The sequence below is a fragment of the Gobius niger genome (assembly GCF_951799975.1).
Source record: "Gobius niger genome assembly, chromosome: 14".
Taxonomy (NCBI): domain Eukaryota; kingdom Metazoa; phylum Chordata; class Actinopteri; order Gobiiformes; family Gobiidae; genus Gobius; species Gobius niger.
In genome coordinates, this window is record NC_136865.1 from 30,514,703 (window position 1) to 30,526,870 (window position 12,168).

General features: G+C 47.1%; 1 protein-coding gene across 1 annotated transcript; it reads left to right on the plus strand.

Annotated features, from left to right (window-relative positions):
• The first annotated feature begins 3,868 nt into the window (after positions 1-3,868).
• LOC306973844 (NLR family CARD domain-containing protein 3-like) lies at positions 3,869-9,689 on the plus strand. The gene is made up of 6 exons (XM_079570898.1): positions 3,869-4,046; positions 6,352-8,095; positions 8,431-8,598; positions 8,656-8,823; positions 8,953-8,999; positions 9,075-9,689. Exons 1-6 carry the CDS (start codon positions 4,010-4,012, stop codon positions 9,605-9,607), a joined length of 2,697 nt encoding a protein of 898 aa, XP_079427024.1. The 5' UTR covers positions 3,869-4,009; the 3' UTR covers positions 9,608-9,689.
• Positions 9,690-12,168: the final 2,479 nt, after the last annotated feature.

Consider the following 12,168-nt stretch of genomic DNA (forward strand, 5'->3'; position numbering starts at 1 on the left):
TTGTGCTGATGCCATTTATTATTTATTTTATTTTCAGTCAATATAATTTATTTTTATTGCTCTGTCCATCATAGACAGAAAAGCCCATGTCCAAGAGCTCCCAATGTCTGAGCTTTATTCATGTATGTGTTTTTATTTAACAATAGTGTTGAGGTGTTTCTTAAATGGTCTCTTTTCGTCTTTACTTCAGCTCCTGTAGATTTTCTCGTGTGTTTGTAGTAACTTAGCGAGAAGCTACAGCGTTTTCATTGTTCTGCTGCAGCTCATTTTCCCTCAATATAAACATGCTGTATGTCTTTAGTTTGGATTTTCTGAGGACTTTTTAGTCGCTGGGTTAGTTTTTCAGATGAATAAACCCCTGGGCATAAAACGGCGTCAGAATGGCCAAAACTGTTAGCCGCGAGTTAGCGACGTTAGCCTGTATGTTGTAAACACTGCAGACGCTGCAGCACTAACAACATTAAGCTCTGGTTAAATCCAGCTCAGACTCTGGTTTAGAGAGAAATAAAGTCAGCTCTATGTGGATTATTGTATTTACACTAAACAATTCTCCAGTTTGTTGCTTCTTCTCTCCTCAGCTGAGAGCTGCGCCTCGTAGCTGCGCCTCGTAGCTGCGCCTCGTAGCTGCACTGGCCGCACGTCAAATGGTATCGGATTCTGGTATCGGGACCTCATGAATGAGTACGAGTATGAGTACGAGTATGTGATATCGGCCCGATACCCAATACTGGTATCGGTGCATCCCTAGCAAGAACTGATCTCAGTATGTAAAAACTGTGGCCTGTTCCTTTAATGCACATCTGTAAATACATTCACGCTGTTGTTCTGTGTCAAATTGTTGTCGTCTTTATCATATGATTTATTGATTGGTTTATTTGGTCGGGACAGTGCATGTTTATGAACATACATGTGTCTCATGCATGTAAACAAGCCACACTGGATTGTAGCCTTGGGCTCATTTCCATCCGTCGTCCCCCATGTGCACTCACAAACACGCTCTCATTCATCCTGGCCTATTGTACATGTTTTTAGTGGTAGTGGAAACCAGAGGAAACCTCCACAGACACAGGGAGAACATGCAAACTCCACACAGAGAGGCCCCGTCCAGGTGGGAATCGAACCCGGGACCTACGAGCTGTGAAGCACGAGCTGTGCCATCATGCCGTCCATTATATTTTATTTTTATCTACTTATGCATGCCCTTATAGTTTTTAGAGTTAATTACTTATCCAAGTTGCACGATTGAACTGAAAATAAAAAAGATATAGGATAGGAAGTGTCCCACAAGGATCTGTCTTGGCCCCTGTCCTATTAAACACAAAAGATCAATGTCATTTGTTAATATCGGTTTATAAATCTGTTCCTCCAGCGTCTGCCTCACAGTCACAATCATACAACTCTACACTGAGAACGGCTGAAGTTCGATCTGGCATTTAGAAGAGCAGAGGAAAACGTGATCGGGAAAGAGATTCAGAATCAAACTTCTCGTGAGAAAAATCAAGTTGAGGCGAAAACCAGAGGTGCACAGGAAGCTGGAAACCAAAATAAAAGCTGGAACAGGAAATCCACACCATTGTGACTCTCAAAGTTTAGTTCTAAGTGGCCCATAAATGCAAACTTTAGGGATTTAGATTCAGCCAGTCTCCAAACTAGTGTCTATGAGCAAATCTTCTTTAGAAACAGTCAGTGCTCCTTAAAGGTCCCTTATGAAGCTGAACTGAATAATGTACAGGAGCATGAAGGAAATCCCTGTTCATTCTGGTGGATATTTTATTACTGATGATTTTATTATTTTATTACCAGTTCTTGACCTTTGAGCTGAATAACAGTGTAATAAAGAACTTTTGCCCCGTCAGTGAAAGACATATTAGAACTGCACCTCTGTCACGTCTCTCCGCTCCGGTAAGTCTGTACTTTTCTTTTTATTCCATTGTTGGAGCATATTCTGGAAACAAAACCAGATTCAGGGTTCAAAAGGTCTATTGTTGCTTTTAACATAATCTTACACATGATTGAAAAGGAATCTGGTTAAAACCTAAGACTTGTGAAGTAAAAAACAACTGAGGTCGATCTTTCTGTTGAATTGAAGGAAAGTACCTTGAATTGTGGTAATTATTTGTGCAGTAGTTTTGTTTCTAATGGATCTTTTTGGTGTGATATAATTTTTCAATGAGACTAAGTTTAGTGTTAGGTCTCGGTTTTACTGCATTTAGTGCCTTGTGGATCATTAACTGAGCTGTCGTTACGTTGGATTTTGTTCATGTGACGTCGCAGGTCTGTCACAGATGTGTTTCTCTGTGAGGGAGAGATAAACCTGTCCAGGATGGATCGGCCCAAACCGGACTCTAAACCAGACTCAGACTCGGTTTCTCTGAGGAGCGACTGGTCTAAAGACTGGGATGCAAACTTTAAAAGGTTTGTTTATGTTGTTAACTCTCTCAGACAGGAACAGTCTGTGGTAATAATCCCAAGTCTTTATCAGGAGTTCACAGATCCCTGCTCCAGACTCAGACTCGGTTTCTCTGAGGAGCGACTGGTCTAAAGACTGGGATGCTAACTTTAAAAGGTTTGTGGACTTCGTCAGCATCTTTTCTCATGCATCTCAGAGACACAGTATAAACCTGTATTTGTTTTGGCAGGAGTTCAAACGTCCCGAGTTCTGATCCAGACTCTGTTTCTCTGAGGAGTGATCGTTCCAAAGAGGATGGTCCTCTTTTTAAAGACGTGTCTCCTTCAGACGAGCGGTAAGTGTCCTCTGCTGCTCTCCCAACGCTGGGCACAGAGGAGGGACTGGGGGAAGCGTCTGGGGAGGTGAAGGCAGGTTCTAAACTCTGTCTGGATCCACAGAGAGAAGCTGAGCCCAGATGGAAACAGCAAAGAGCGCCCCCACCTGGATGTGGTATTTAAGGTAAGTGGTAAAGAGGGGTTCCCAAACTCCCAAAGAAATTTTGAAGGAAAAAAAATATGTTAATCACAATCTGGTAGAAATTGTGCTTGTTCTTCACTTAAATGGCGTCCGCTCCAGAACCGAACCTCAAAAGCCGCTTTGGACCCGAGCGTCAGCCCTGCTACAACAGCAGCGGGTTTTACATGAACGTTTTACGAAGTTTGATCAAGTTGCAATTTCTTTACTCTCTGTCCTGAAGAGAGAGGAGCCTGTGCTGTAACAGAGGTTTTCCTCTTTCCGAGGAGAGGAATGGGAAAAGCATCTGCGGCCGTGTCTTTGCCTCCTCACAATGTATGTCACATACATTTCATTAACGAGTTGATACTTGGCGGCACGTGCAAAGATTGTAATGTCCTGTGTATAAATTATCTTCTCTTTAATGAGAGCTTAAACCAGTGCAGTCGGATCTGTAGCTACCGGTGGTTTGACAGCACGACTGAGGGTGACGCAGAGGAGGCGGGGCCAGAGCGCAAAATCCAAACCAGAGTCTGATGTTCAGAATGAGCTGGTCACTGGGACAAAGCAAAACTCTGAGCTTTACCCATTCACACCAACAGCCTTGTTTTCAAAATAATGAAAAAGTGACATTTTCATTTAATATTTTTGTATTTAATTAGGATTCTTAATAGTCCATCACCCAGACGAGCAAATTTCTTAAATGTGGACGGTAGATTTAATGAAGCACTTTGAGTCTGTAACAAGGAGAGGTCTCTCTAACTTCTGACAGATGGAGGTCCAGGAGGTTTCCATGTGAGGAGCACCTCAGGTCTAAAGGCACAGACTTTATCAGAGATCAGTGATTTGTTGCTAAAGCTGCAGTAAAAGTTGCCTCTACAATGTTTGAAGCCTGTAAATACTGACACAGATACAGTGTTACTGCAGTATAATATGTCCTGTGTGCTCCAGCGGCTGGAGGAGGACGTCCTGACCTTCGTCAAAGAGCAGCTGCAGAGCTTCCACAGACTCCTGGCCTCAGATCATCCAGAGAGTAGCTCAGAGAGTGAGGAGGAGCAGAGCAGCCGAGAGGCTGTGCTCAACATCACACTGGACTTCCTCAGGAGGATGAAGCAGCAGCACCTGGCTCAGAGTCTGCAGAACAGTAAGAACTCTGACATGTTTGAAACACCACACTTTCACAGGAGGAGAAGAAGTCACTGACTGTAATAGGGTTGTGCCGATGGACGATATCATCGTCCATCGTGATGGATGAGCAACATCACGATGTAGAGCCACCATCGTGATGCCACGCCCCCTCCTGTCAAAAACACGCAACGGTCTTCTGTGGGCCTTGTAAACCTACAAACTTTGCAGGGATTGCACTGTAAATTAAATCACGGATGTAACTAATATGCACGCTAGTGTCAGTACCTGCCAGAAGCCATGATGTGTTAGCCGTAATTATTAACGTAAAGACGCAGCGGCTCTAGTTCTGACCCGCGGGGCTCTCTCTCTCTGCAGCTCAGAGTTTAACACCGCGTGGTTTTGCTTTGCTGCGTACGGAAACTTAAACCGTTTTAAAATGACGAGATGGCTCTCACATCGGAGCTAGCTGAGCGCACGGATTATTCTCACGAAGGACCGAGAGAGGAAAGAGAGAGGAGAGAGAAAGGCGCGGTGCAGGAGTTATGAGGTTACGAGCTCACGGACCGGGCAGCGCGTGGAGCGGCTTCAAAAATGTAGCTAAAACTTCTAAATATTGTCCCGTTCACCCACGGTTTCTTAAACATTACGTTAAAACTGAGCAAATGCAAATAATAAGCTTCGATTTACATTTGCATTAGTGTGATGAGAGTCTTGGAGTTGACGCGCTGAATAAGTCGTTCTCCTCTCAGACTTTACGCACGAGTTTTAACACATTTCTTTTGCAAAAATCGTGTTCCATGACAAAAACTTAGGGCACACTCAAAAAACACATCCTAGATGTCAATCAATTCGATTTTTCGGATGAAAATCTTTATTCATAGTGTAGGGCAATGTGTTGAGAACAAAATAACATAAGAATGATAAATGGAAATCAAATTCTCAGCCCCTGGAGGTCTGGATCCAAAATTATAGTCAAAATCAAAGTGACAACTCAGGTCACTGGTTGATCCAGATTCTGTAGAAATTCCTCCAAACGAGTCTGTATCATCCTCAGTCGTGTGTGTGGCCTCCACGTGCCTGAATGCACTCCCTACAACGCCTGGGCAGCTCCTGATGAGACCACGGATGTCCTCCTGAGGGATCTCCTCCCAGACCTGGATTAGAGCATCAGTCAGCTCCTGGACAGTCTGTGGTGCCACGTGGCGTTGATGGATGGACCGAGACATGATGTCCCAGATGTGCTCTATTGGATTTAAGTCTGGGGAACGGGCAGGCCAGTCCAGAACATCAATACCTTCATCATGCAGGACCTGCTGACACACTCTTGCCACATGTGGCCTGGCATTATCAGGCATCAGAAGGAACCCAGGGCCCACAGCACCAGCATATGGTCTTACAATAGGTCTGAGGATCTCATCCCGGTCCCCAATGCCAGTCAGGGAACCTCTGGCTCGCACCAATCAGTCAATCGCTGTGTTCTCGGGCTGCACGGTGTTGGGCAGTAAGCACCGGCCCAACTTGTGGACGTCGGGCCCTCATACCCCCCTCATGGAGTCGGTTTGTGACCGTTTGAGTCCCAACATGCACATTTGTGGCCCTCTGGAGGTCATTTTGTAGGGCTCGGGCAGTGCTTCTCCTGTTTCTCCGTGCACACATGAGCAGATAGCGGTCCTGCTGCTGGGTTGTTGGCCTCGGTCGCCCCCCCAGGTCTCCTGGTGTACTGGCCTGTCTCCTGGTATCTCCTCCATGCTCTGGACACTGCGCTGGGAGACACAGCAAATCTTCTTGCCACAGCACGAATGGACGTGCCATTTTGGATGAGCATCACTCCCTGAGCAGCTTCTGTGGGTTGTAGATGCTCCTCATGATGCCTCTAGTGGTGAGAACACTGGACAAATGCAAAAGTGTTCCAAAAATACGGTCCAAAGGATGAAGACAGGGAAATGGTCTGTGGTCACCACCTGCAAAACCATTCCTCTTTTGGAGTGATCTTGCTAATTGCCTCTCATTTCCACCTGTGTCTGTTTAATTTCCACAACACCAAGTGAAATTGATTCACAATAAGCGTGGCTTCCTAACTGGACAGTCTGATATCCCAGAAATTTGATTGACTTGGAGTTACATTGTGTTTTTTGAGTGTGCCCTAAGTTTTTGTGAGCAGTGTATATAGGCAATGTAAATGTCTTTAAAAAAATGCTTAAAATGAGAAATGGACGATATCATCGTCCATCACGATGGTTCACTGTAAACATCGTCAACGGCCAATTAAGGGGACATCCCCCAACCCTAGACTGTAACATGATTCTGTTTGTCTCCTTCAGAGGCTGGTGGAGTTTACAGAGAGAAACTGAAGAGGCGTCTGCAGCAGAGGTTCAGTCATGTGTTTGAGGGCGTGGCTAAAGCAGGAGACTCCGCCCCCCTGCAGCAGATCTACACAGAGCTCTACATCACAGAGGGAAGGGCCTCAGAGGTCAACCAGGAACATGAGGTCAGACTCATGGAGACCACGTCCAGGAAACCAGCCGCTGCAGAGACCAGCATCACGTGTGAAGACCTGTTTAAACAACAGCCAATCAGGACGGTGCTGACTGTGGGCGTGGCCGGCGTGGGGAAAACAGTGCTGACTCAGAAGGTGAGTCTGGACTGGGCTGAAGGCAGAGCCCACCAGGACGTCCAGCTGCTGTTCCCCTTCACTTTCAGAGAGCTCAATGTGCTCAGAGACACAGAGTACAGCCTGGTGGAGCTGCTGCACCACTTCTTCAGTCAAACCAAAGGTCTCTGCAGCTTTCAGCAGCTCCAGCTGCTCTTCATCTTTGACGGTCTGGACGAGTGCAGACTTCCTCTGGACTTCAGCCGGACCCGGGTCCTGACGGAGCCCACAGAGAGCGCCTCAGTGGAGGAGCTGCTGGTGAACCTCATCAGGGGGAGCCTGCTTCCCTCCGCTCGCCTCTGGATAACCACACGCCCCGCGGCGGCCAATCAGATCCCTGCTGAGTGCGTCTCCATGGTGACAGAGGTGCGAGGGTTCAGCGACCCACAGAAGGAGCAGTACTTCAGGAAGAGGTTCAGAGACGAGGCCACAGCCGTCATCTCCCACATCAAGAGCATCCGCAGCCTGTACATCATGTGCCACATCCCAGTCTTCTGCTGGATCCTCTCTGTGGTTTTACACACCATTCTGAAGCAAACAGAGAAACCAGAGCTGCCCAAGACTCTGACTGAGATGTACGTCCACTTCCTGGTGGTGCAGGCCAAAGTCAAGAACATCAAGTATCATGAGGGAACAGGAGCAGACCTTCACTGGACTCCAGAGACCAGGGAGATGGTGCGGTCTCTGGGAAAACTGGCCTTTGAGCAGCTGCAGAAAGGAAACCTGATCTTCTACGAGAGTGACCTGAGCGAGTGTGGGCTGGACGCTGCAGAGATCGCTCGTTACTCCGGAGTCTTCACACAGGTCTTTAGAGAGGAGCAAGGCCTGTACCAGGACAAGGTCTACTGCTTCATCCATCTGAGTGTGCAGGAGTTTCTGGCTGCGCTTCACGTCCATCAGACCTTCTTCAGCTCTGGGGAGAACCTGCTGTCACCACCACACTCCTCTGAGAGCCCTGAGGCCTTCTACCGCTCTGCTGTGGACCAGGCCTTACAGAGTCCAAACGGACACCTGGACCTGTTCCTGCGCTTCCTCCTGGGGCTGTCTCTGCCGACCAATCAGAGCCTGCTCCAGGGTCAGCTGACTCACACAGGAAGCAGCTCCCAGACCAATCAGGAGACAGTAAAGTACATCAAAGAGAAGCTGAATGAAGAGGGTCTGTCTGCAGAGAGGAGCCTGAACCTGCTCCACTGTCTGAACGAACTCAACGACCACAGTCTGATGGAGATGATACAGAGACTAATGAGAGAAGAAGAACTCCCCTTGTTATATTCTCCTGCTGATTTGTCTGCTCTGTCCTTCCTCTTACTGTCCTCAGACTCAGACCTGGAGGAGTTTGACCTCAGGAAATACAAGGCCTCAGAGACAGCTCTCCTGAAGCTGCTGCCGGTCGTCAAAGCCTCCACCAAAGCCACGTGAGTCCAGACTGTATTTCTTCATCACGTCTGTCCTGATTCTCGTCTCTAATGTCTCTGATTGTCGTCTCTAATGTCTCTGATTCTCGTCTCTAATGTCTCTGATTCTCGTCTCTAATGTCTCTGATTGTCGTCTCTAATGTCTCTGATTCTCGTCTCTAATGTCTCTGATTCTCGTCTCTAATGTCTCTGATTCTCGTCTCTAATGTCTCTGATTCTCGTCTCTAATGTCCCTGATTCTCGTCTCTAATGTCTCTGATTCTCGTGTCTAATGTCTCTGATTCTCGTCTCTAATGTCTCTGATTCTCGTCTCTAATGTCCCTCTCTGTCCTCAGTCTGAGGGAGTGTTTTCTGTCTCAGAGAGTCTGGCCTCCTCTGGCCTCGGTCCTCAGCTCCTCCAGTCTGACTCACCTGGATCTCAGTAACAACGACCTCCAGGACTCAGGAGTGGAGCTGCTGTGTGAGGGACTGAAGAGCGCCCCCTGCAGACTGCACACCCTCAGGTGAGACGCTCATGATGCTCTGTGTCCATATCAGAGGCTAATGCTGCGTGTCTTTAGTCTGTCTGGATGTCTGGTCTCAGAAAGGGGCGGGGCTGCTCTGGTCGCCGCTCTAAGCTCCGCCCCCTCCCATCTGACAGCGTTAGACCTGAGCTACAACCATCCAGGAGCCTCGGCCGAGCTCCTGACCGCTCTGCGGGCCCCCCACGGGCCCCTGCACTCTCTCAGGTGAGGCCCCTGGGCTCCTTCAGAGGAAGTCCTTATTTGGAGGCTCTTCTTTGGGTCCGTCCATGGTTTAGTCCTGGTTTGTCTCTGGGCTTAAACTGGACTTGTGTGTGACAGAGCTGTGTGTTTCAGACTGGATCCTTCTGGAGAACGATGGATGGTCCCAGGTCTGAGGAAATGTAAGTCACTGATCTATAGATTGATCTAAACCGTACAGTACAGGAAGTGATGTCATCAGTGTGTTTGTTTCTCAGATTCCTGTGAGTTCTCTCTGGATCCAAACACAGCTCACAGAGAGCTCCTTCTGTCTGAGGACAAACGCTCAGTGAGACGTGTGGAGGAGCAGCTGTGTCCACGTCATGAGGACAGGTTCATGGACCAGCCTCAGGTCCTGAGCTGCACCGGCCTGAGGGGGCGCTGTTACTGGGAGGTGAAGTGGAGGTGGAGGGAGGATGTTGATGTAGCGGTGAGTTACAGAGGAATCAGACGCAGAGGAGAGAGCTGTAGGTTTGGAGACAATGATCAGTCCTGGAGTCTGAGGGTCAGGGATAGATATTTTAGTGTCTGTCACAACAAGAAAGAAACATCAATCACACAATGGTTTTTATCTGGACTGGGAGTGTTCCTGGATTCTGAGGCTGGAGTTCTGTCCTTCTTTCAGATTCTCTCGGATGATAAACCGTTCCACCTCCACACCTTCAGCTGCTCCTTCACTGAGCCTCTGTTTCCTGGGTTTGGACTGATCTCTCCTGGTTCTTCTGCAGCTCTGATGAACCCGCCTCCTTAGCACCTCCTGGTGGACTGATGACACACACATAAACCACTCATAGTTTTGTCAGACAGTTTGGGACAGTCCCAGGTATGGCCTGAGTTCTCCTCGTCTGAGTAACGATCCTTGGTCTGTGTTTCTTGATCTCTGACCTCCCTGATCGACAGTCGTTACTTTCTGCCTGCATAACCAGAACACTTATTCCAATCCGTAAAGTTTCCTCTTGTCGTCAGTAGAGGACGTGTAAAATCATCAAAAATATCACAACAGTTCTTGTCTCTCGATCAAATCTTTTTTGCGAAACTGAGATGAAACCTAATCTTGTGTATAAACAAGCCTGAGATGAACAACTAGACAATATGTTTGAAATGTTTGTCAATAATATTCTAAATAAACCACATTTCCACGTTACCTTGTGTGGACTTTGTGATTCCTTTCTGCTGCTCACTTTTCTGTGGTCCCAGCGCCCCCCGGCTCCCAGAGTGACCAAACCACCACTTCACTGATCTCTTAGGCCGTGTCCACACGAAGTCAAGCTGAGGACCAAACGCAAAGATATTTTATCAATCCAGTGTATCGTCCAGACGAGCCGGCGTTTTGGGCGTCTGTAAACGAACATTTTCCAATCTAGGTCCCCGAGTGGAAAGATCTCAAAACGCCGTTTACTTGGCTCCGTTGTTTCAACTTTGACTAAAACATGACATCACAGCTCCGGTCTGTGATCCATAATCTACTGACCTTAGAATGAGTTTTCCTCATGGATCTATGATGGTTTGACTCCGCTCCTCTTTGCTCCACTGCCGTCCACAAGCCACAGGTGACAAGTAGAAAAACACGAGTCAGTTTGTGTGTTTGGACTGACAGTAAAAGTCCGGTCACGGTTATTCTGCTTTAGTCCCGTTACGTCTGAAGAATAAACTCTCCTCCTCGTCTCTTCTGTAGATCGTAAATCCTTGAATCAGTTTCATTTTCACTGTTTACATTCCTCACACAGGCCTGGAAGATGAATTGCGCCGTTTTCACAGACCTGAGTCGACCCATGTGGACGCTCACGTTTACTGAGCTGGCTTCATGCTTACAAAGACGGTTTCTGAAAACATAAGCGTTTTGTCTTCGTGTGGATACAGCCTTAGAGCGTTGAGAGCGGGTCCCTGGCCTCGCCGCCTCAGTGACCACAGCTGGATCACGCCGCCGTCTCCACAGCTTCAGCTCCTCGGCGAGCAGAAACAGCAGCAGACGCTAACTCCCAAGCTACGAGAGGGTCTGTCACCTCACATACCGTCGATCCAGGTGAAGTACTTTCCTTTATTAACAGCGGGAACCTTATGTTTAGATACACTTTATTAAAAGACACATTCACATTTTTTTTGTCACTGTCAGACATGAAACAGACATTTGTCAAACTTGTTGGATTTCCTTCCTGCCTCAACAGTTTGCAGGAATTTTAGTCCATTCGTCCAAACAGAACTGGTGTCACTGAGACCATCTGTAGGCCACCTTGCGTGCCTATGCCTTTGCAGCTCTGCCCAAACATTTAAACTGGACTGAGATCCAGACTTTGTGACGACCACTTCAAAACATTGACTTTGTTTTCCTTAAGCCACTTTGTAACCAGTTTGGCTTTGGGTCATTGTCCATCATTGTCCGCAGCAAAACAGCCCCACAGCATGATGCTGCCCCCCCGTATTTCACAGTTGGGATGTTGTTCTCAGGCGTTTTCCTCCAAACGTCATTATGTCCAATTTATGATTTTTTTTTTTCGTCAGACAACAGGAAATGTCTCCAAAAATGACAGTCTTTATCCTTCTTTTATTTGCAAACTCCAAACTGGCTTTTTTGACAAACTCTTACCAGGTTCAGCATCTTCATCAGGTCTTTTGCATTTGTTTTTGGATTGATATTCACATTTCAGACACAGCACGTTCTAAAAACAGTTGTTCCTGGAGCGTCTTGAGGCCACAGTGATGGAAAGTAAAGGTGCCATGCTGACCACTCATACATACTAATACAAATATCAACTTTACTTTTACATAACAAGCTGTATCTAATGTCCCTGATTCTTTAATGTCCCTGAATCTCGTCTCTAATGTCCCTGATTCTCGTCTCTAATGTCCCTGATTCTCGTCTCTAATGTCTCTGATTCTCGTCACTAATGTCTCTGATTATCGTCTCTAATGTCTCTGATTCTCGTCTCTAATGTCCCTGAATCTCGTCTCTAATGTCCCTGATTCTCGTCTCTAATGTCTCTGATTCTCGTCTCTAATGTCTCCGATTCTCGTCTCTAATGTCTCCGATTCTCGTCTCTAATGTCTCTGATTCTCGTCTCCAATGTCTCTGATTCTCGTCTCTAATGTCTCTGATTCTCGTCTCTAATGTCCCTGATTCTCGTCTCTAATGTCTCTGATTCTCGTCTCTAATGTCTCCGGTTCTCGTCTCTAATGTCCCTGATTCTCGTCTCTAATGTCTCTGATTCTCGTCTCTAATGTCTCTGATTCTCGTCTCCGATTCTCGTCTCTAATGTCTCCGGTTCTCGTCTCTAATGTCCCTGATTCTCGTCTCTAATGTCCCTGATTCTCGTC

What these genes read in the sequence shown, in the direction of transcription:
- LOC306973844 (XM_079570898.1), top strand. Translation starts at nt 4,010, where the DNA reads ATGAAGCAGCAGCACCTGGCTCAGAGTCTGCAGAACA. An exon ending in GGGCCCCTGCACTCTCTCAG is followed by an intron (nt 8,824 to 8,952) that starts GTGAGGCCCCTG and finishes TGTGTGTTTCAG; the next exon opens with ACTGGATCCTTCTGGAGAAC. An exon ending in GGTCCCAGGTCTGAGGAAAT is followed by an intron (nt 9,000 to 9,074) that starts GTAAGTCACTGA and finishes TTTGTTTCTCAG; the next exon opens with ATTCCTGTGAGTTCTCTCTG.